The 23,996-nt window shown below is 39.1% G+C and overlaps 1 protein-coding gene across 4 annotated transcripts; it reads left to right on the top strand.

The window, feature by feature from the left end:
* The first annotated feature begins 693 nt into the window (after positions 1–693).
* Positions 694–22,408, top strand: sbno1 (strawberry notch homolog 1 (Drosophila)). 4 transcript variants are annotated; one of them, XM_084745999.1, is made up of 33 exons: positions 2,433–2,586; positions 4,427–4,546; positions 4,642–4,740; positions 4,868–5,095; positions 5,225–5,360; positions 7,664–7,764; positions 7,927–8,023; positions 8,363–8,523; positions 9,169–9,302; positions 9,408–9,498; positions 9,596–9,757; positions 10,508–10,643; positions 10,752–10,857; positions 10,958–11,111; positions 11,233–11,415; positions 12,732–12,829; positions 12,919–13,070; positions 13,421–13,630; positions 13,724–13,888; positions 14,010–14,179; positions 14,273–14,404; positions 15,799–15,934; positions 16,111–16,223; positions 16,325–16,396; positions 16,481–16,580; positions 16,686–16,760; positions 16,866–17,012; positions 17,236–17,330; positions 17,438–17,524; positions 18,461–18,598; positions 18,689–18,765; positions 19,292–19,485; positions 21,351–22,408. In XM_084745999.1, the coding sequence occupies exons 1-33, from the start codon at positions 2,572–2,574 to the stop codon at positions 21,491–21,493; spliced, it is 4,227 nt and encodes a 1,408-aa protein (XP_084602125.1). In that variant the 5' UTR covers positions 2,433–2,571; the 3' UTR covers positions 21,494–22,408. The 4 variants fall into 4 exon arrangements, 1 of the variants encoding a protein (XP_084602125.1); XR_014772626.1 differs by lacking the exons at positions 2,433–2,586; positions 18,689–18,765; positions 19,292–19,485; positions 21,351–22,408 and adding an exon at positions 694–1,099 and having other exon boundaries at positions 17,236–17,524; positions 18,461–18,597; XR_014772628.1 differs by lacking the exons at positions 2,433–2,586; positions 18,689–18,765; positions 19,292–19,485; positions 21,351–22,408 and adding an exon at positions 1,270–1,376 and having other exon boundaries at positions 17,236–17,524; positions 18,461–18,597.
* Positions 22,409–23,996: the final 1,588 nt, after the last annotated feature.

Raw genomic sequence — 23,996 nt, forward strand, 5'->3', positions numbered from 1 at the left:
ATGTGCACATATAATCAAGAAAATGTACTTAATATATCAAAAGTACTAAAGTGGACTCCAACACGAATCACCGTGAAGGGGTTTATTTTGCAACAATGACCTTCTTGCTGCACATTATCCTTTAAAATGATTTAATTGATTTAAAAATGATTTTATTGGTTTAGAAAATATTGTATTGCTCCTCCACAATCTATGGTCAGAACTGCTCCATGTCAATGGTCTGTTACCCATAGCAACAGTAACCAATATGTAAGAATCCATAACTGATCAACAATATTTTAGTGTTGTAGTTGGTTCAGAAGAGGTGGAACTAGTCTGTATAGGACTGCAACTAATTATTAATTTCATTATGGATTAATCTGCTAATTATTTTCTCCCTCTCCTAAAGCAAAATAATTCTATTTTAAAATTCAATAGAGTGCATCCATTTTATGAATTGTTAAGACAACTATTTGGAATTGAAACCAAAATATATGTGTTTTGTAGTGAAACATGACTTTCTGGTTAATAACATTATTATTCTCATATTACAGATACAAATCCAAGTAAATGAAAGTGAAACCTATGTTAAGTGCATTTCATAATGAGTTTATTTCTTATGACAAATTCCTTTAAAAAAGAAAATTGCAATGAAACTATTTTAGCATTATGAAAACAAACGAAAATTGTGGAGTTTAAAGAATGAAAGGCAGAAAAAAGACGCAGATGAAGAAAAAAGGAAGAAGACCACGAAGAAGAATTTTTTTTTCATCGTCACTTCCTACCAAGACTTCACGGGGTCACGTGACGTTGTATTAGCTCGCTGACTCTGCTATGTTTGTCGTTTGTGCTAACCTTTTAGAAATGCTAATTTTCTCGCTTTTATCGGTCGATTGTCGTCGAGGGACGCCCTGCAGCTGCTCGGAGATCCGTTTTTATCGAAGCTGGACGAGGAGTTTGACTGCAAAGACGCCCGCTGTAGGCCTGCACGTCACGTGACCAGCATGCGGCTGAGCGTTTGATAAAAAGATGGCGTGAGCGCGGCGGAGCGAAGAGGACAACAAACCCCGAACTACTGAGCGCCGCCGACCAAGAGCTGGAGCGGCCGTTAAACTGACTAGTAAGTTGATTTCAGCGTGGGAACTGCTTGTTCAACAGTAATATCTCTATATTTAAAGACACAAACTCGTTGAAGCGTCAGTGTACTAAATGTTAAAATGTTTTATTTTCGATTTGAGGCAGCGGTAACGCTAGCTCGTTCGTTTATCGCTCCTCGTTGCTAACGTTAGCTAGCGACAGCAATGACACAGTGCGTGGAGCTCTCCGTCAACAACATCACAACAATGCGAGTGGGTAGTTAGCTGACCTAACTGCCGTGCCCAGCTGCTGTGGATCAGGTTGGGAAGGACACACAGTGACACCTGGGTGAAGGTGGTGTTTTGTAAACTCTGTTAATGCTCCATAAGATTGCTAACGTCATTTATAGGAACTCGTTATCAAGATTAAGTAGCACCAACGGAACAAGCTAGCTTAAAACTCTTTGCGTTTTAATGTCAACAAAATCTTCGTTAACCTATAACTCAACGAGAGACAAATTTACAAGAAAATCTAGTTAATTAGCACAAAATATTAACACGAATAATTAACTAACTACATGTGCGATAGAGCAGTGGTAACATTAAAAGCTAACTGACATTTTTGAGAACAAGCAAGTCTCCGTGGTTACCGTTAATAATATTTAACGGCTGTGAGATTGCTTTATGAAATTTGTGGCTACACAATGCGTGTGATTAGTGAACTTGTCTAAGTAAGTTGGCCTCTATAAGCTTGTAATTGCGTGACTTAACTGTCGTGTCACTAACATGAATGTGAAAGTGTCTTTGAGTTCTGTAACGTTAGCTTTCGGTTAGCACAGCTCAGCTAAGCTGTGTCACCCGGTTGTGTCTAGAAGAGAACGCCAGACCAGCGAAAGATCTCGCGAGAGTGACCATTAAATCCCAAACCGTGATCTTTCTCTAAACTCGCCCTGCAGTTTTCAACCTACTCAGATCTTAACAATAGATTTGTCATCGTAGAAAGCGCAACTATTTTGTACACCGGTCACACTGAAGAAACAACGCACCCACATCCCGCGAGAGTCTCACAAATCTGGGCATCCCTTGCAGACAAGATCGTGTCACCCTGATCTAACCAGGCCAGTTTAGCTGGTATGACAGTGTGCAGGTCAGTGGTTAGCTAGTGCAAGTAGGTAACTTGTATTGCAGAGTAAAATGTTTGGTCCTGTCATAGACTAGGTGCTGTCTGTGTAAATAATTATTAACCAGCTGAGCTAACCTGCAGCTGGGGGAAGCTACGTTGAGTCAGAGGGACCAGGAAGTTGAACAAACCAAAGTGGGGCATTGCAAACACGTGTCTTGTTTTGGGTCACTTTGGAACCAGCCTCGGACCAGACCTGGCGTGTAGACGCTGCTGTGAGAAATGGTTAATTCTCAGTTTTATATCGTTAGTCTTGATTTGCACTGAATTTTGGTATCCTGTGTCAGTGTTACATTTTAGTGTTTTATTTCCACTTTTTTCGGCGTGCGCTAAAGGATGCGATTCGGCGAGGTGAATACTTAAATTGGTTTAATATTTTGTTCAGCATTACATGAGATTGAAATAACATAACCTTTGTTTAAACTTCTGTTGTTTAACTTAGTCTTTTTAAACTACATGTGAAGATGTATCAGTTGGTTATTTTTCATCAGAAAACTGGGCTTTGAATTTTATATTGCATTCCGTATTTGATCCCACACGTGTGCTACATGTGGGTTCCTAATGTGATTTTTAGTTCATGCATTTTTTCACTGTGACATTACCTTGTCGATTTTCCTTTTCTAAGCATGCATGTTGCATGTTTTAGGCAATGACTACTGTAAATAACATTTAAAGTGTTAAAATTTATTCTTATTGATGAGCTAGTGTTTGTTAGCCATGTCTGGCTAAGTAGAGATGAGTCTCTTTGGAAATATTTAAAGACATTGTCTGGACAAGAGTAACTTCATTTGGGATAAAACTGGCAAAGTAATGAAATCTTAACCTTTTAAAGTTTAAGCTCTAAAGTCTTATATTTGGTTGTGGGAAAAAAAAGGCGAGATTGTAAACCTCTCTGTGCAGATGCACATTTAAATTTACAGTTGAGCCATGTCAGTGTGAAGTTGATGTTTTTTACCCTACATTTTCCTAAAGCCAGATGTAATGTCTTCAGGTTTCTATATTTTATTAGAAAGTTTTACGTATACTTGAATAATGACATTTGAGAGACCGGATCCTGCCAGTTTAATGACAATTTTGTCTGAATCTATGGCTGCAAATTATTATTTTCATTATCAGTTAGCCTAATCTGTCTGCCTAATCTATTAATTCATTAGTTATTTGGTCTTTAGAATGTAAGAAATTTGTGAAAATTTGTTGATCGGTGTCTTCCAAAGCCCAAGATGGATGTCTTCAAATGTCCCTAAAGGTATTTTCTGTGATAGAGGAGTAAAGAAACCAGGGAATATATTCATATTCGTTCATCCAATAGCTTGAGCTTGAGCTTGTTTCCTCCCAGTATTTGAAGACACAGTCTGGGTAAAAAGTTACTTAATGTGCAGTCAGCAGGCAATGCAATAGAAGCGCAACTTTAGACCTTGAATTCTCAAGTCTTGCAGTATGTTGTGAAAGTTTGGTCAAGAGTTAAGTAAAAATATCATGAGACTGTAAACCTCTCTGTGTGTAGATGCACATTTAAATTTATAGTTTGCTCATGTCTTAAGTCTATTTTTTATAGTACCTTTTTTATTTAATGGGAGATTTAATGTACTATCATGTACTACCACTGTATGCACAGTATGGATTTTTTTTTTCAGCCAATACCAATAATTAATAATTACCTACTTCTCATGGCAGATAACTGATAATTTCACATTTTTGTTTGTTTAAAAAAAAAAAGAAGAAAAAAACAAACTTTATATAATCAGTTGTTTATGCAGACCAGATGGTAAGAAAGGCTTTTGCTTTTACAGAACATTTTTCCTAAGAATTTAAAAGAAAATGTTAGGACATTATCTGTCAAATCAGATAATATTATAGTCAATATTTATGGTTATACTTTAATTATAGGATTAATAAATACTAATATGAATTTCTAATTATTGGACAATAATTTATAGCTGCAGTATTTGTCGTACATCCCCGTTATGCACAAATAAACTAAAGCTGGAAATTCTCACATTGGAGAGACTGAAACCTGCACATTTTTGGGGGACATTTATTTTATGCTGACCTACTAATCCATTAATCCACGAATTGTTTTATCTTTAAACATTTTTTTAAAATTGTTTTATTATTGTTTTTATTTGTGATCAAATATCTTTAGCACTGTACATGAGATGCTAACAGAAGGACATAAATATTTGTCTTGCAGATGGATCCTGGACAGGATTTACTTCTTGCTGCCCTCAGTGAGAGTGGCATTTGTCCAAATGATATTGGCCTATTTGATGTTGATTCTCAGGATGTTGCACAGCCCTCTACAACCCAGCAAGTAAGATTATCCTCAGTTTTTGTTAAAGAATTTATTTATCTTTTTAATATGTTCTTAACTTTATGTTAATGTTCTGATTCCTGTTTCTCTTCCAGTCTATCTCCATCAGTGCCCTGGATGTTGGTGTGGGGACAGAGTCAGTGGATGTTGTACGAACTGAGCCTCCAGCTCCAGTCCCTATAGTTACTATCAGGGTGAGATTACAGAACATTAATTCCCCTTAATGAATTATTGAAGACGCAGTATAATATTGCTGCTGATGCTTTGTATTGTGGTATGTATTAAAAATCCACTCTTGTCTCTGCCTAATGTCTCTAACAGCACAAACCTCAGCCATCAACCACCACGTTTGTCTTAAATCAGCTGAATCAGTTGCCGTCACTCGGAGCTGTTGTGACCAAACAATCAGCCACGAACAACATCAAACACACTATAACCGTCACTAAGGTGGTCCATGTCGCTAACTCAGCCCTGCGAGGTTCTTCGACCCCCTCCTCCACAAGTATTCCTCCTTCAGCGTCCACAGTAGTGCCTTCTAACAGAGATCAGGTACGTTTCTGGGAACCCATCGTTTTATGCTTGAAATCTCAATTCTCTTAAAAGGACAGAACATCACGGAGGAAAGAGTTTTTGTTTGTGCTCTTCATATTGTTTTTTTTTTTTTTTTTTTTTTTTTAGCAGATTCAGTTGAAAGACCTCCTTAGGACCGGTAATGTGAAGAGCACAGGTCTAAAGGGCAGCAGTCTGATGGAGCTCATGAAGCTGAAGCCTCCACCTGACATTACTACACCAGTAGCAACAGCAACAGCGACAGGTAATTTATTGTTATTTAAAGTTTAATGTTATCTAAATGTGCGATTAAATGAGTGCTTTTTTTCACCCATCAGGGCTGAGCAATATTAATATTTTACATTTTGATTAGTAGTTAAAAAACAGTCATGATGTATGCTTGATAATAAGGTCTTACAAGATATTTAATGAGGTTATAATAACCATAGATTCATATGATGTCCATAGAACCAAGATAAGGAGCTAAAGGCTGTAGTTTGGTGTTGGGCCAAGCGTGGCTAACCAGGGCTAACAGTGGCCTGAGGTGGAGTCAGAGGTCATAGGAAGGGCTTACCTGGCTTTGAGCAAGTAGGTGGGTGCAGCTTATTTAAATAAAGATGTCAGTGCAGCAGCTAATTTCATATCCACCTGGTTTTATCATTGTCTGGGCAGATTATAATATTCAACAACTAGGGATGGATATCATTAGGGTTTTATTGTACTTTCACAGTATTCTTATTGGTTCCATTTCATTATTAAGATGTTGCTGTCTAAAAAAATATATATTATTTAACAATGATAAATTCAGAAGAGGACGAGAACAGAATATTTTGAATAGAACTAAATGTTTTTCTAGAGCAGCAACAACAAAGTCATAATAAAACTCAATAATATCTCACTGGAAACAAATGTCAATAAAGTGAATATATTCCTGACATCAAAATACTGAGAAGCTTAGAAAGAATGAAAAACACAAACATCAGGCAGTTTATCTCTCCACGTGCCTCTGCTGATGATGAGAGGATGTTTTGTTTCATCCAGCAGTGGGTTTGCAAGAATTTGACAAATTTTAAGATCCATGGCAGATTATCACACTGGCAGCTTGCCTTTCAACTTATTTGTCACAGTTTGCTGAGTTAGCGTGCTGTGCCTCTGTAAAACATAGTGAGTGGCTAGAGGCTGTGGACAAAGTAGACAGAGTATGGCACTTACTTACAGCCTATTTCACCTGTTTCATTATCTCTATTCTGCTGTTCAATCACTGCATGTGTGTTTGTGGAGGAGCTGCAAAGATACAGCAGGGGGAGATGCTCCAGTGTGGTAATGAATAAGGCAAAACGTTAAATACTACAGATAAAAGAACTGTTTTAGTTGCACCTTATCAATACGCCGGACTTGAATCGTTTAGCCCCGGGGGCCTTTTTAATACCTGGTTTCAGTACCCATCCCTACCAACGACCAATTGGCGGGGACTGCCAGAATGATGATGTGATTAAATTATATAGTAGGGAAACTGGCGATATTGGGGAACCATCACACAACAGTACAGGTCTGTGGGGAAGAAAAGTCAACAAAAAGGTCGGCAACAGCAAACAAACATCTGCTTCAGCTGCCATTATTAGTTTTAACAGCATCTGCAGTAGGTTGTTGGAGCCTGGCTCACATTCAGACTTAATATCACATGATAGCTCAACTTCAGCTTCCCACTTCCCACCCACGTGAAATGGGCAGGAGAGGTGATGTTTACACTGATGCGTCATGTTATGGGCAGGTTTTAGGACAATACTGCAGGGTTATTGGCACGATAGTGAAAACACAAATGGTTTTTGTTCTCGCAGCTTGAGGCCCGAGGCTGTTAACACCCACTGGCTCGAGGATGGCCCTCGCTGGCAGTGGCGTTATAGTTGAAGATCGACTACTGAGTCAACTGTCACAGTAGATTAGGTTGGGGCCATATATTGATGTATTGATCGGCGACTAGATAGACTAAATGTTGTCTCGGATTTTAGATTTCATTGCATCTTGATGGTTTTCTCCTGATTTTAAAGGCTGAATAAAAGTGAAGTGATGTAACTTTTAAATTACCAGACTGTTACGTTATTTATCTTTACCATTTAGTCATTATAGTCACATTGCTCATGATTATCGAAAATCCCATGATGTTAATATTTTGTGAAAGCACCAGTAGTCACCCATAGAGTATAGTTACAATATCGATATCAAAGCATTTGGTCAAAAATATTGTGTTATTTGACTTTGTCCATATCTTCCAGCCATTAGATAAATAAAAACATCAACATCATCATAATTTCTCACATTTAAGAAGCAAAACAATCAACTATTAATTGGTTATCAACATCGTTGCCAATTAATTTCCTGTCAGTTGACTAATTTATTCACAGACTAATTGCTGCAGCTCTTCACTGTGACATTTTCTAAATTGTGAGATGGTAGAATAACCAACCTTAGATTCAGGACTTTCCTCAAAACAAGAAAATACATAATTAACATTTGTGAGCACTTGAGAAACTGTTTCAGTAACACCTCTCTTGTTTGTTGGCATTTTAGGTGAAATAAACAATGGAGTCAAGAAGGAAGTATTGGGTAAAGATGCTGCCAGGATCTGGATTAATGACAACATTAAAATGCAAAACTTCTCACATGCTCTGGTAAGTGTTAAAATATTGTTTTTAGAAAGATGTTAAATGTTGCTAAATGTGTCCGTAAGACGCTATTGGCAAGGAAATATATGTGGTTTGGTTCAGGAAATGCTTAAAGGGGAGGAATGCTGTGAGACCTGGGAGTGTCAGTACGTCGATCTCTGTTCTCAGAAACCCCCAGGGCTGAAGGAAGAGGAGGAGCCTGAGGAAGAAGAGGAAGATGAGTTAGGTCATGCAGAAACGTATGCAGAGTACATGCCAATGAAATGTAAGTATGACTGTTGTGTTGGTTTGCAGTGTCAGTTTAATAAGGCAGAATAATTTGTTTTAATAAAAAAGGTTAGGAAAAAATGTGGAAAACACATAACTGTGAAAACAAGCAGCCAGGATAACGGACGGTGTAACAGTAGCTAGGAGACCTGTATGTATTCACTCAGCCACTGTGAAAACAAGTGCAGCGTTCTGCTCAGGCCTAATGAAAATGGACAGAAATGATAACAGCAGTGCAGTGCGTCATCCTTGATCTATTGCACTCATTCAAATCAAACAAATTACGGCCTGCTGCTGTTAACTGCCGATCCACTGATCAGTCGGGTTGTCAATACAGTGAAGGTTGGTCTGCGGCATCCTGATCCTGTGGTGGAGACCAGTTCCCTGTCGAGTGTGAGCCCTCCAGATGTGTGGTACAGATTGTCCATCCCAGAAGAAGTCATCGATCGTGGCTGCCTGTCTGCTCTGCAGCTGGAAGCAATCACATATGCAGCTCAGGTAAGCAGTGTTTATTTCTTTTGAAGGAAAAGCAAAAGCAACAGATATTTGATATTTTTTAAACTTCTCTCTCTTTTTTTTTTTTTTGCAATTCTTTGTGTAGAGGATAGTTGAGAACATTTCACCTACTACAAAGAAACAGCCTTGCAGTTACAGAGAACATTAGAAGTCTGCAACAAACAAACAGCATGACTTAAGGTCTTTTTCTTCTCATTATCCATTTTTAAACAACATGCAGTCTGTAAAAGTTCTGGAAAAAACAAGAATAACATAAAAAGTAAAAGCCTTAAATGAAAATTGAAACATAAAAAAAAATGATTATCTGAATGAGAGTGACAGATAAATGGAAAAACAAATTACTATGTGATGTGCTGCTCTGCAGTTGTGTAACTTCTCAGGGTTATTTTTAACTGATTCTATTTATCATGTATTTTGAGAAAAATGACCTCCAAGTAAAAACTATTATTAAATAAAGTAGTATAAAATATTCTTGGTATTTGTCGACAAACTATACTAAAACTAAAAATATTCAAGTTACTAAAATATGACAAAAATACATTTTAGATTGACACTAATATTCCAGGCAGGGATTTGACATGTATCTTTTGGTTGTAATTGTGCATTTCATGTCCCGATGTATCACAGCAACATGAGACATTCCTCCCTGGCGGTGATCGAGCTGCCTATTTGATCGGTGATGGAGCTGGTGTGGGCAAAGGCCGGACCATTGCAGGGGTCATCTATGAGAATTACCTTTTGGGCAGGAAGAGATCATTGTGGTAAATATCTAAACTCCTTTTATGTTTACTTTCTAATAAATATCATGGAAACAGAATTACCTCCACTGTATTATCTCTTCTTATATTTTCTCCTCTTTTGTTCAGGTTTAGTGTCTCAAATGACTTAAAGTACGATGCTGAAAGGGATTTAAGGGATATAGGAGCCAAAAACATCCAGGTTCACTCACTGAATAAGGTACGACACTGTGACGATACATCTGTAAAAACAGTAAGACGTGTTCACTGGCTTCATAATGTCAACATGTGACTCAGTTACACTTTTACATTTTCAGTTCAAGTATGGAAAAATCTCCTCAAAACACAATGGGAGTGTGAAGAAAGGTGTGATATTCGCCACCTACTCGTCCTTGATAGGAGAGAGCCAGTCAGGAGGGAAGTACAAGACCAGATTTCAGCAGCTTCTCCACTGGTGTGGGGAGGACTTTGACGGAGTCGTATCCTTTCTGGGGACCATCAGTTGGTACAGCAGATCTTCTAGTGAACCAATAACTAAAAATATTTTTTTAGACAATCTTCCTTTTTGTTGTGATGAAGTTTTTATTTTATTTTTCAGTACTGGAGGTTAGAACATGACAGTGAATCAACAGCCTCTACATGGATATACACATACGTATATAATGAGAGCATATAGATGTAGTGACAGACATTATCTCACCATCTGGTAACTTGATTTGACTTTTTCTGCCTTGGACAAGGTGTCAATTGTGTTTTTCTTTGCATTGTTGGTCTGAGCTGGAAGGTTCCAGAAAGATGATGTCTCATAATGATTTGATCCATTCAGGAATCCTGAGTTTAAGGCGGGTTGGGGGTGGACATTAGACCATCTTCCTTTTAGACATTTTTTAACACCTTTTTATTTCCAAAGAGTGTATCATAAACCTTCACCAATATGTAATCATAAAAATATGACAAAGTACTCTGAGTTTCTGCATGTCCCTCATCCCTTCTCTCCACCCAAGAACACAAAACAGACAAGCAAGCAGAAAAGCAAATCAAGAAAAGGGGGAAAAGTATACTTAGAACTGCACAAAACGATGATAATAAATAACATTTAGAAAAAAAGATGGGAAATGAAGTTGAATGAAGTTCTCTCTAATGGTAGGAATTGTGATAATTGGTCCTGGAATGGTTTAAAAGAAGCAGGGGATTTGTTGATGTTTTCTTCTTTAACCAAAAGTCTTCAGATCGTCTATGACGAGTGTCATAAAGCCAAAAATGTGTGTCCAATCGGATCATCCAAACCTACAAAAACTGGGCTTGCGGTGTTGGAGCTGCAGAACAAACTCCCCAAGGCTCGGGTTGTGTATGCAAGTGCTACAGGTTAGTACACATTGTCAAGTGAAATCTGCTTTTTGAACATACTGGCAGTCTAAACTCTAGTGAAGGTGCAAATGCTATACATTCTGAAAATATACGTCATCTGTGTAGGTGCCTCTGAACCACGAAATATGGCCTATATGAATCGACTGGGCATCTGGGGGCAGAAAACACCCTTCAGGGAGTTTGGCAACTTTATCCAAGCTGTTGAACGCAGGTAGGTTTCTCTTTTTTGCAAGTGAAAGCAAATGTTCACAAAAGAAGAATAATTGTAGGCTTGACATGTATGATTTTATACTTTTTCCCGCCAATTGTAGAGGTGTTGGCGCCATGGAGATCGTTGCTATGGACATGAAACTGAGGGGGATGTACATTGCAAGGCAGTTGAGTTTCACAGGTGTCACTTTCAAGATTGAGGAGGTTCCTCTGACTCAGAAATACATTAACATGTACAACAAATCAGTGAGGCTGGTAAGCACATAATGAAAATAAAAGCATATGGAATGCATTTGAAGCATGCACTGTAGTTGCAATTCTGTTTTGTGCTTGTGGTTAATTAATATATTTCTTTGTGCTCTCTCGCTTCCCTCAGTGGGTGACTGCACGTGAGAAGTTCCAGCAGGCTGCAAACCTGATGGATGCTGAGCAACGCATGAAGAAGTCCATGTGGGGCCAGTTCTGGTCCGCTCACCAGAGGTTCTTCAAATACCTCTGCATCGCCTCCAAAGTCCGCAGAGTGGTCCAGCTCGCCAGAGAAGAGGTCCAAAATGGAAAGGTGAGACTACTCTTGAATTAAAATGCAACTTATAGCTGGTGGAGAGATCCATTGCTTCAACAAAACTCTCACAATTATTACATAATGTAGGATATCCTGCATAGAATGTTTGATTTTCAGAATAGCATGAAGGGAACTATAACTAACATCTCATAATACATCCCTGTGTTGTAAAATAATCAATAAATTAACCTTTTACTTTTGTCTATAGGACTGGATATCAGTATGAGAGAATAAAATGTGATGAACCAAAAAAAGCATCTTGGGTGAAAATATGTTAAAATTGTGGTAACCCAGTGTTGCTGATTTATTCAAGGTGTAACAAGAATGCTGTCGTGCAGTCTGTGTGAAACTGTATTCAAAGATGAGACAAAAGCATCCGTGTTACTTTGTAGGCAGTTGTAAGGCCACAAATTCTTACTACCACCTGAAAAGAAACGCGCTGAAGCTCTTAAGGCCACGTCCACTCCATAGAGGGAGCCTCATAAAGATTACAGAGATAATGACTTAAAACTTAATGCCTGGTGCACATGAGAAGATTTTCAAAGCTGAACTGATTTTAAAAACTTAGGAGACCATAGACTTTAAACACAAGACCAGACACTTGGCGTTCATACTAAACAATTTCAGAGTGGTGATTTCAGGGACTTTGGTTTCAAGGTCACATGATCAAACATGGCACAGATTTATTATTTAATAAAATGTATATTATCAGGTTGTCATTTTTCTGTTTTTAATGTATAGTAAATATTGTGTAGTGGACTTTTTTTATTTGCAGTATTATTATACCTTGCTAAATCCCTGCCTCCTGTTTTATCTATTTTACTGTTTACCTGCCTCAAAAGTTCTATTTGTGCTGTTGGCAGCCATGTTTTTATTCTACATGATCTCTAGTCAGCTTACTCTCATTGGCTGTTATGGGGTTTCAGTTCAATATTCCATCACTGTTCCTTTCACACTCCAAGATTTCAAGGCATGAATATCAAACATGTTTGATTGTAGGATTCGAAATTGGGGCGACTTGGATCCAGTCAGAAATATTTAGAATATGTGTGTAGATCCGTGGCACCATTGGATTGTTTGGGCAGATGGTCTGTGCAGACCAGCCTTGAATCAGGAACACCCCGCAATTGTTGCAAGTGGCAAATCAGACCCAAATACTCAGCTCAACACTGTAAAAGAACAGAAATGCTGCTGGACAAAACTTCTAAATGTTTTTCTGAAACCGTTACCATCTTTAAAGTTAAACACATAACTGTATTTTTGCTCAGTGGCATCCTCAGTGTATAAATACTGACAACCTGTTTCCTCTTCAGTGTGTTGTGATTGGTCTTCAGTCCACCGGAGAAGCGAGGACACTCGAGGCGTTGGAGGAAGGAGGAGGAGAGCTCAATGACTTTGTGTCAACTGCAAAGTATGGACTGACTAAAGATAATTTGTCCAACGCAATTTTAATCAACAGAAAGCATTTATGTCACTGTAATAAAATGTTTTTTGTTGCAGAGGTGTCCTGCAGTCCCTGATTGAGAAGCACTTTCCAGCTCCTGACAGACAGAAGCTTTACAGCCTGTTGGGCATCGACCTCTCAGCCAAGAAGACGCCCTCTCCGAGTGACACCGCAGCACAGCCAGAACAGAAGGGCAAGAAAAGGAAAGGTAATGAAACTTTTAAACTAATGCTGAATAGCTATAAGTGAACCTGACACTCGCCCTTTCAGAGGACTACAAGAAAAACTCTTCTATTTGTCTCCTTTTATCTTTATTTAACTGTCTTGTATTTTTATATTCTTATATTTGTATTTTTAAGATTTTCTTCACTTTTTATTGAGTGGAAGGCAAAGGAAGAATTTAATTGTAAAGGGAAAAACTTGTTTTATCTTTGCATATGACAAGAAATGCTTTGACTTGAAATAACAGATGGTTTTGTCTTACAAAAATGTCCATCTCTTTGGACCAAATAATGTGCTGTTCAATCATTTTTCTCCGTTCTCTGATCATCTCTACAGGCGCAGAGGTCAAAAAGCAGCCAAAAAAGAAGCCACGAAAGCACGGTGGTTTGTCAGGCACCAGCTCAGACGAGAGCCAGTCAGATGAGTCGGACAAAGAGTCGGGAAAAGACTGCGACAGCGACGACAGCTTCAAATCTGTCAGCTCAGCGGACGAAGACGACGATTTCAACCCATTCAGAGACGAGTCTGATGACGACGATGAAGATGGTGAGACTTCTGAGAGAGTTTGCAGAACTTGAATCAAAATTTTACATCCCAGTTCAGTAATCACAATGAACCTTATGCTTTCCTTTGCCTTAGATCCGTGGCTTATCAGAAAGGAACCAAAGAAAGGGAAAGAGAAGAAGAAGAAAAAGAGAAGGAAGAGTATTGATCCAGACTCCATTCAAAGTGCCTTGTTAGCCTCTGGGCTGGGCTCCACCAGGCCTACTTTCACTGCCTCTGTCCCCAGCACACCTGCCACAGGTAAGCAAGTTCCCACATGGCAAACCAGAATTACAGCACTCTGCTGCTGTGTGTGTGTGTGTATGTGTGTGTGTGTGTGTGTGTTTTTAATGAATATTGTGGTTTTGCTTGTTTATATAAGTCAAGGCAGAGAGTCAAGATAGCTGCATAACAAGTCAGGACGCAGTGGAACATGCCCAGAAAATGAAGAGAGATCTGCTGGAAAAACTTGAGGAGCTCGCTGAGGAGCTGCCTCCCAACACCCTGGACGAGCTCATAGACGAACTGGGAGGACCTGAAAACGTAGCTGAGGTATGTAAACAGTTCCGGTAGTTTCTGTTTTAAAAGTTGGGTTGGTATTTGCTTTATGTCTTAACTCACTTTGTTTCTTCAACTGTTCTTCAGATGACTGGCCGCAAAGGTCGTGTGGTCAGTAACGACGATGGCAGCATCACCTATGAATCTCGCTCTGAGCTGGACGTCCCGGTGGAAATTCTCAATCTCACAGAGAAGCAGAGGTTCATGGATGGAGAGAAGGTAAGTTATCATGGAAAATGGGGACAAATGTGAGACTTGGTGCTCCAATAACCAAGTCAGAACTTAAGGTCCTCTCTCATAAGGTGGCTTCACTCCCCTGATACGGTTCTCTTGGTTGGGGAGGGGGATACACTATTGTCTTTTTAGTTTTGTCTCATTTCGTATACACATGGATTTATTGGAAATAAACTAGGAGGTTATATTGACTGACAGGTAATTTATTCATTGGTTGGTTTTTACTTTATTGCACTTGCTGTGTTTATGTTCTTTGAGGTCACTGATTATGAGAATTATTTTTGGAGACTAGAGCTTCATCATGTTATGAATGATAAAAAAGACTCATCTTGTTCTGTAATATTACAGAGGAATAGTTACTGTGTGATCGCTACGTTCACTGGGTTTTTAATGCAGAAATGCAAAAGCCACATTAACACGAGCTCTAACACATCTATTTTGGCTCATTTTCAGTTCCTGATATATCAGGGAAAATGTGTATGTCACTTATAATCACTCTGAGATCACTTCCCTTTGAGTTCACAGCCAGAACTTTTCGATTCATGTTAAGATTACATTCTTGCTGTCTCATATCTGCCTTTGTCGTCTGCTTTGCTTTTACACAGCAAACGATTAGCGCCAGACTTTGAAAGTTTGGTTGATAGTTTTCCCTTCAGCACAAATGAGCAATTGCAGGTTCAGCGTGAAAGCGCCTTTTAGTCCTAACGATTGACATGACAGCCCCCCTAGAGTGAAGCCAAAATATCTCAATCGGCCCCTGGTGGCTGGCTGCAGTATAGCCATAAACCCCACCTACTCAAAGCAAGTAGATGGGACATGAGTCAAACTAAAACATTAAAGTACACGTCAAACGACTTGGTTTCCCAGTGGTCATTTTTGCATTTAGTTTGGTTTTAATTAAATATTGGATGCTATTAATAGGGGGATTTTGTGATTGTCAGCTCAGCGCTGCTTGTGATTGGGTCGACTAGCTGTGTGGGCGGGACCTTGATACTATGGCTGTATCCATGATCACTACTGCACACACTCTGGCTCCAAATAACATCACCAGAGCAAAGATGGCAGCCCTCGTACCCAGGATATTTTGGCTTTATTTTTGTACAGTGGGAGGAAGTGTAGACATGTCGTAATAAACCATTGCGCTTCACTTCGTGATTTAGCACCGAGGTTCATAATCTCTGTCACAATGTTTTTCAGTTTTATACCTAACAGTATTAACTTTCCTTTTTTAATTAACTTTCTTACAAATTTGGCACCAGCCAGCAGAGTGATTTCATTTGTGGTTGATCTCAATCTTTGGCACACTCTGTTAAATAAAAAAAATCAGGTTATTCCACTTTCTGCATGCAAAAAGTAATATTGTCTTTCTCTTCAAACAGAACATTGCCATCATCTCAGAAGCTGCCAGCTCAGGTATTTCCCTGCAGGCCGATCGACGGGTGAAGAACCAGCGGCGGAGAGTCCACATGACACTAGAGCTGCCGTGGAGTGCAGACAGAGCCATACAGCAATTTGGTAAGTAGATATTAATGGAGGCAAAACCAAACGCTAATGCCAGCAATTTAAAAATAATCCCTCTGTACCTGACAGAGGGCCAGTTTGGGCTTGAAAGTTGGACTTCTTTGATGTAGTAAAAATGAAATGACAATCTGTATCAAACCCTCTGCTGTGTCTTTCTTGTTTGGCCGCAGGGAGAACTCACCGGTCAAACCAGGTCACAGCTCCTGAATATGTGTTCCTCATATCGGAGCTGGCAGGAGAGCAGAGATTTGCATCCATTGTTGCCAAAAGACTAGAAAGCCTGGTAAGGACTAATTGACTGTACAATCATGATTTTTTATATTTGTGAAAAGGAATTCACAGGAAGTTGAATTATTAACTGCATGTGTTAAATCTTTGTAACAGGGTGCTCTCACTCATGGAGACAGAAGAGCAACAGAAACTCGAGATCTCAGCAGGTTTAATTTTGACAACAAAGTAAGCACATCAGGCATTTTAATCAGAAGTTCCTCTGGTTTTCTTCATTTTCCAGTGACTCACTCTCATTAATCTTTGCTTCAGTATGGCAGAAACGCTCTTGAAATTGTGATGAAGTCGATCGTAAAGCTCGACGCTCCGCTAGTCTCTCCACCCTCTGACTTTAAAGGAGATTTCTTCAAAGGTATGACTTGTATTGCATTATTGATTTCTTTGCATTTTTTTCTGTTTAAATCAATGTTTTTCCTCATCTCTGGCTTTAAGTAATAACAGTATTTTTCTTCTGCAGAAATTCAGAGTGGATTAATAGGCGTGGGCCTCATAAATGTGGAGGACAGATCCGGCACACTGTCACTGGACAAAGGTGATTAAATTTAAATTGTTAAAAGGGGTGACATTGCAGCTGTTAAATGCGTGTACAGTTTTGTGGAAATGTTCACATAAATCTAACACTTTGTTCCTGCAACAGACTACAACAACATCGGGAAGTTCCTGAACCGTATTTTGGGCATGGAGGTCCACCAGCAGAACGCCTTATTCCAGTACTTTTCTGACACGCTGGCAGCAGTCATCCAAGAGGCCAAGAAGAACGGCCGATATGACATGGGCATTTTGGGTAAGATGGTCATTAGTCGTCATTTTATTAGTCAATCATTCTCACAATATACAGAAGCAAAACTGGGACAGAAGGCATTTGTTTACTATGTTAAATTATTCAAAGCGCTTTCCTCTGTGAAGAAAATCACTTGAGTCATAATCGTCGGCCCTGACAGCTGGACCGTTGGATCTTAAAGGTATCAGATGCTAATAAAAATATTTCTCTCCCCGTCCTCCATCAGATCTGGGCTCTGGTGATGAGAAGGTGAAGAAGGTGGACTGCAGGAAATTCCTCACACCGGGCTATACCACATCAGGACATGTAGAACTCTACACCGTATGTTCATATACATTTACACACCATCGAGACCTCCCTCCACTCCTAAGGGTGTGGTTATATTGCAGCAACATTACCTGACATTGTGTCTGTGTTACTTTTCACAGGTGAGTGTGGAGAGGGGAATGTCCTGGGAGGACGCAACACATGCTTGGGCAGAACAGAACGGACCAGACGATGGCTTCTATGTACAGGTACGGAAAGGCTGAGGGTGTTTATGACTTAATCATAAGGTCTTCAACCTTCGGACAGGCTGAAACAACTTTTTAATATAAGCTAATTTAACTTTTGGTGTTTTATCTCCACCTTTTGATAATAGCATCATGCTGACCTATATTGATAACACAAAAATGTATCAATCATTCTGCAACAAACAGGACAACATGTCTGTTAATTTTTTCACACCTTTACCCTAAAACAATTAAAAATCTTCTAACAATTTCCTCAACTTGAACAAAGTGACTCATTGGATTAAATTAGTTTGTCTGTTTGTTTGTTTTTTGTTAGAGCCAAAATAGATTTTGTTATTTTGGTTATTGAATGTTGATGTAGAATTTCAATATTAATGTTTTGAACAAAGTTTTAAACTATTTAGCACAGCCCTACATAAAGATCTGCTAGCACTGAGTGATTTGATAACTTGGTAAATAATGATTTGTGCAGTAATACACATTTATAAATAATGGCTAACTATCAGTGGAAGCTAGACATCTGTGATTATTGCTGAACCGAATCAACAAACCAGTGCAGTTGAGAAAAAAATGTTGTTCCAGTAGAATCAAAACTAAACTCTTGACTCCTCTGAGTTCTTAGCGTACAGATCTCAGATTTATCCCTGTGATCGTTGTCATTTTAAACTCCAGAAATTATTTATTACTTTTCCAGTATATGCCCACATCTTTCAAACTTGACACTCCAAGTTTGCAATGCAGGGATTCTGTCAAACAATTTTAGTCTCCAAGCCCAAGTTTTAATTAGTATTTCTCAGACTTGACAAACTCCAAACCACACATGACATTAATGAACTGTTTTAAAAAGGCTCAGTAGTACAGTCCATGATGAAAAAACACATCTTCATAGGTAAACTTGGTGGAGCAGCCCTTTAAGTACAGCCTCTGTTTTGTTTTCAGATGCGGAACAACAAGAAAACAGCCATCCTGGTCAAAGAGGTGAACACGAAGAAGAGGCTCTTCCTGGTGTACAGGCCGAACACGGGCAGACAGCTGAAATTGGAGACGTACGCAGAGATCAAGAAGAAGTTTAAAAAGGTCACACAAAGTTCTTTGATTAAAGTCGCTATGAGAAAAACTTTTTAATTATTTACGTGGTGAATCATGATTTTTATTTTTCCCTGTTAGGTCTTATCAGAAGACGCCAAACAGCACTGGACTGACCAGTACAAGTCGTCAGCACAAATCTGCTCCCATGCGTACTGGTATGTGCACTTTAGATCTCTGCTGAAAGTTAACTCAGGCTGTGTTTTATACTTTTATTACTCAACAAATCTCCTTCATTGCCATAAACGCACAACATTCTGGTTTATTTTAACTCAATCCCACAAACACCATCCTGCTGCCCTAAATACTCACTAAACCACCAAATGTGGATTAATCCACCACTGAAAGTAGTTCCTAACAAATGCAGTTTTCTCTTGTTTGAGTAATGATGTAAAATTAAAATAACCAGCTGTTTTTGAACATTATTGTAGCATTCGTAAGTATGTAATTACATTTTCTTTAGTTTTTAAATATTTAATTTTTTATTTTTATTTTTTAATTTAATTTTTGTTCCTTTCATTTGGTTTGTTGAATATCTCAAAAATAATGACTCTTGCCAGCTTTGGCCTTTAAAGCCAGTGCTTAAATTTTGATCCTAACTATCAATATTGATAAACCTACATTATGTTTGCTTCCATTTTCTGTTGTAAATGGTTATAAATCTCGCTGTCACTCTGCCCACAGGCGAGGGAACTGTAAGAAAGCGTCAGTGGGTCTGCAGTGTGAAGTTGGTCTCCGGTGTCGGACGTTCTACGTTCTGTGTGGCTCGGTGCTCAGCGTGTGGAATGAGGTGGAGTCGGTGCTTTCTCCAGTCAGTGGAACCAATGTAAAGGTGCAGATTGTCCGCCTCAGAACAGAAGACGGACAGAGGATAGTTGGTAAGTTGAAGGACCCTCACTTTAAAGGAATAGTTAGACTTTTTGGGAAATACACTACTTGCTTTCTTGCTGAGAGTTGGATGAGATGATCAGTCTTACATCTGAATCCTCACCGTCCCCCATCCAAGTAACATGTTCATGTTGGGACATGTTACTTGGATGGTATCAACACAGGATAGTCTGGTGGCAGGACTTAATCAACTCAGTGGCTCGTCCATTAGGACTGATGAGCAAACGCAGGAGGCTCCAGTTTAATCTTTTATTTAGCAGAAGAAAAGTGATAAAGAATATTAATCTACACATCATGTTTCCTAATTAAATAATTAATAACAAAACCTTTTTTTTATCCCTGACAGGTCATAGTAACGGACAGTAGTAATTGTACTATAAAAGGTGGAGACTGTTATCATACCATGAAAATTTCACTGTTGCAACCCTATGTAGCATATTAGCATTGAATTCAGTTTCCTCAAAAGGCCTTAGAGGATATTAAAATGTCTAATTAAAATCTTAAACATTTTCTCTTGCATGCTGTGTGTGCAATAATGTTAATTATAAAATGTTTTCTGGTTTATTTTGATATCAAGCACCACAATAGGGCCCTAGATCGCTAGCTGGACTCTTTGCTTTTGTTTTTCCCCAGTGGTGGAACGAGTAACCTAACTGTTCAATCTGCACAGTCCATCTCAGACTTTTCTTGACTGCAAAAAAAAAAGTCTTATACATTGCCTCCTGCAATTCAATTCCTGTAGGCACACACATCCAGTCAGACTTTAATTTGCTTTAGGGTACTTACACATGATCTTTCCTGACTAGATCCTTGTTAAAAGCATCTGTGAATAAAAATAATGTTACATTACAATAATTTGATGATATCCCTCATGCTGGTTTTCTGTCATACTTTGTGATACCAGTATTAAATTGCTTTCTATATGTTAAAATTTTTAATTTGGTGAACTCTTTAGAAACCCTGGTGTCCAGCCTTGGTGGGCTCATCTCGGCTAGCTCGTCCCTCACAGTTCTGTCGACTCATTTTTGGTCTTCCAGGTCCACACCTTGTTTTGCCTGACAGTGTCTTTCTCAGGACAACTTTGAGCATCTAATTAGCCTCCATTTTTTGATGGCTGGGTCATGAGATTCAGCCGCCTCTGTCATATTTCAGTGATGATTTTCTTGCTTTTGGTTTGGTCTGTGATCTTATTAGGCTGCACAGTCATCTCAGGAAAATCTCAGTCCCTCTGTCAGCTTTCACCTTTCAGGGATCATACATGGATGGACTTTACACCGTCATACGTTGTTTTTAGACTGTTTTGCTTGGACTCAGAGATGTTGACAAGTTGGGAAAATGCTTTCCCCAGTTCTGCATTAATGGTTTTCTTTGTCTCGCTGTCCTTCCTGTTAAGTCTGCTTTAATGAGCGAAATTATCCACAAACTCAGTGGCTCAACATTTATTAAAACTGAAGATCAATACCACTCTCATATCTGCCTGTTTAAATGGCACAAAGGCTGGAAACGGAGCCAGACTAACAGCTAAAGCTCACTAATTAACACACTATATGAGTTTTAGGCTTTATCTTTTACTTTTTAATCCCTATAAAAACTGAAGTATAAAAATTATAAATTGTGGATTTCACGCGGACTTGAGGGCTGGAATATTTCTGGGCTGTGAGCAGGGATTACCTGGAGTTTGCAGCTTCATATTCACCGAAGTGGTATTGATTTCTCCTCTAACTCTAACAAACAAAGCGAATAAGCATATTTCCTAAAATGTCGAACCCTTTTCTTTTTATATGTGCTGTCAATGTCAATATCCTTTGTCTCACAGGCTCATAGTTTAATTCTCGACCTTTTGTTTCGTTTGCAGGACTGATCATTCCAGCAAACTGTGTGTCTGCATTAATCAACAAGCTCTCGACGTCGGACCAGTGCCAGCAGCTCGCCGTGCAGGAGCAGCAGAAACGGCAGCAGCTCCACCCACAAAGTCTCAGTCACGCACCCAACACATAGTTCGGGGTGGACCGCTCGCCTTCACGGACGTCGATTCCCATCTCCACCCCCTCGAGTCCAGCCTCCCGCCCCGAAGGGATCTAACTCATCAGTCTCTATCTGTGCACTGCAGGCTTCAGGACCACTGTCCCCCTTGTTCTGCACCCTCTTGCCCACCCTAACGTCTCTGAGGGTCAGAGGTGTCACACCGAGCTGTGATGATTCTCAGATGTAAAGCAGTGGTTGTACAGAGAAAAGATTTCAGGGTTTTTCTGTTTTCTTTTTCTTTTTTTTTGTTTCTTTTTAATCTCCAGTGACTCTTGTTTTCACCTCGAGAGATTTGATGGGTGATGTTTTGTCCTCTGACATTCAGAGTGAAAAGATTTGTGATATATTGATCAAGTTGGAACAGAGAGAGCATGTTGGCCCGTGGCTGTTGAGTTCTCCACTCCTCACACATGATTTAAGCTGTTTTAGTCTGGACTACCTGGTATGAAGCAAAGACTTTCTCTTCTTGGTTCAGACCAAAGGTGGCTGAGACAAAGACCACTATGTCTCGGAAAGTCTGAGAACTATCTTGATTCGTGAAAAAGTGGGCATTTAATGCTAAACTACAATCCGATATTAATATATGATGAAAACTGTTAGATTGTTGCTCCTCTGACATTCAGCACTAATATAGAGAATGGAGCAGTTTGTTGGAGTAGAAAAAAAGATGCAGGACATTAGTTCATCAGTAGGAAACTTGATATGTGCTAATTTTCAGAGTCTCTGTAGCTGTGTCTGCTCATGAGACAAAAAGCCTAAAATGTCTTTATCAGTCAGTTTCTCTTGTCTTTGTTTTTTGCACATGGGTCTCAAATCGATCACAGTTCCTTGGTTCCTTTTTCCGTTTCAGTTTGATTCCATATTCTAACATTAAAGGATAGATTCACAGTTGTTTTTCAAGTCTGTCAGGTGACACTTTAAAGGGATTTTTGTGAAGTTTATATTGAAGTACATATTGATAGCAAATTTATTACCTACCACCAACATGGTGCTTAAAGTTAAGTTTACGTTTAAGTCTACACTATATTTAGAATATTTTCACCTCTTTACCTTGCTGTCAGACAGATTTTTCTGTTGAGGAACAGCTGTTATGCAAGTCAAATACCGCTCTCTCCAAACAGACCAAACTCCATTGGTGAAATCAGTAATTTTACCTCACAGAACACAGGAGTTGCTCGTCTACCACTGCCTCGATCTGTCAGTTTGTTTGTGTTTGTGCGTGACTTTGGTGAATCCGAACTTACCGTTTGAAACGTCAAAATTGCACAGTAACACAGTTAAGTAACCGATCGAGGCAGCGGTAGATCAGCAACCTCTGCGCTCTGTGAGATAAAAATGCTGATCTTTAATTTAGAAGTATGGTGGCTTTGGAGAGTGTGATATTTGGCTTTCAAAATGGTGGTTTCCCTTCAGAAAACGCTGCTTGTGAAAGACTGAGAAGTGGCTAAAAATATTTTACTGCTGACCCTGTTCACAGCAGACAGTTTCTTAGCTTCCATGCTTCTCAGGTGTACTGCTTCTCCTTACTGGGGGGCATGTCGACCGCCATCTACTGTAGGTAATAGACTGTTGAGTACCTTGTACAGGCCCCTTCAAATAATCTGAACTATCCCTTTAGCATTGAAACAGGTTTTCTTTTTGCGGTAATCATTCCTCCTGTTCATACTGGCCCTGAAGAGATCCCCACCCAGTCCGACTTCAGTGGAAGAGTGCATTCAGAACTTTATCTGAAGTTAAAATGAGGCTTTGGCAGGCTGAGTTAGACAAATCAAATGGATATCTTTCAGTATAAAATTCCCTCTTAGTTTGCTTAATCAGCTGGAGGGACAATGGAGGGACAGTTTCATAAAAAGGGGAAGTTGCACACTTGATTTGCCTAATGTAGTTCAATACAAATACATTTTTACACACTGTGGATTTTGTCCTCCATCACTTATAATGAAAGAAAGGGAACTTTGAATTGCTGGTTTGAACAGCAGTGATCATGTACCATCAAATCCTGTGTCAGTGTTTTGAGACTGACTTGGAAAAACTGTGAATGGATCCTTTAACAGCTGTGAGTTTGTCAAACGTGCTTCTGGATCAGCACAAATAGCTACTGGAGTCAGGTACATTTTACAAAGCACCGATATTTGACTTGTGAAAGATTTGGTCGTTTTATTGTCAGCAGTCCGGTGGTTTTTGTGTAAAGAAAATGTTACCCCAAAGATAAATATTGAAACAGTAAAAATTTGAGGAATGAGCTCAGATTGCGTTTTCAACTAACCAGGCTTCACTTTACAGAGACTATCAACACAAATGAGAATATGGTAAAACTTATTTAACATTTATGAGCACTGTATTAAATGGTTTATAACACACTATGATAAGCAGATAAAGGGACATTTTTAACAAATATAACTTCAGCTGTGAAGACTTGCTTATTGTTACAAGTGTTTTACTGTATTTTCATTCTGTTTGTACAGTACGGGTGTCC

Source organism: Lutjanus erythropterus, chromosome 20 (genome assembly GCF_056507025.1).
Source record: "Lutjanus erythropterus isolate fLutEry1 chromosome 20, fLutEry1.hap2, whole genome shotgun sequence".
NCBI lineage: Eukaryota > Metazoa > Chordata > Actinopteri > Lutjaniformes > Lutjanidae > Lutjanus > Lutjanus erythropterus.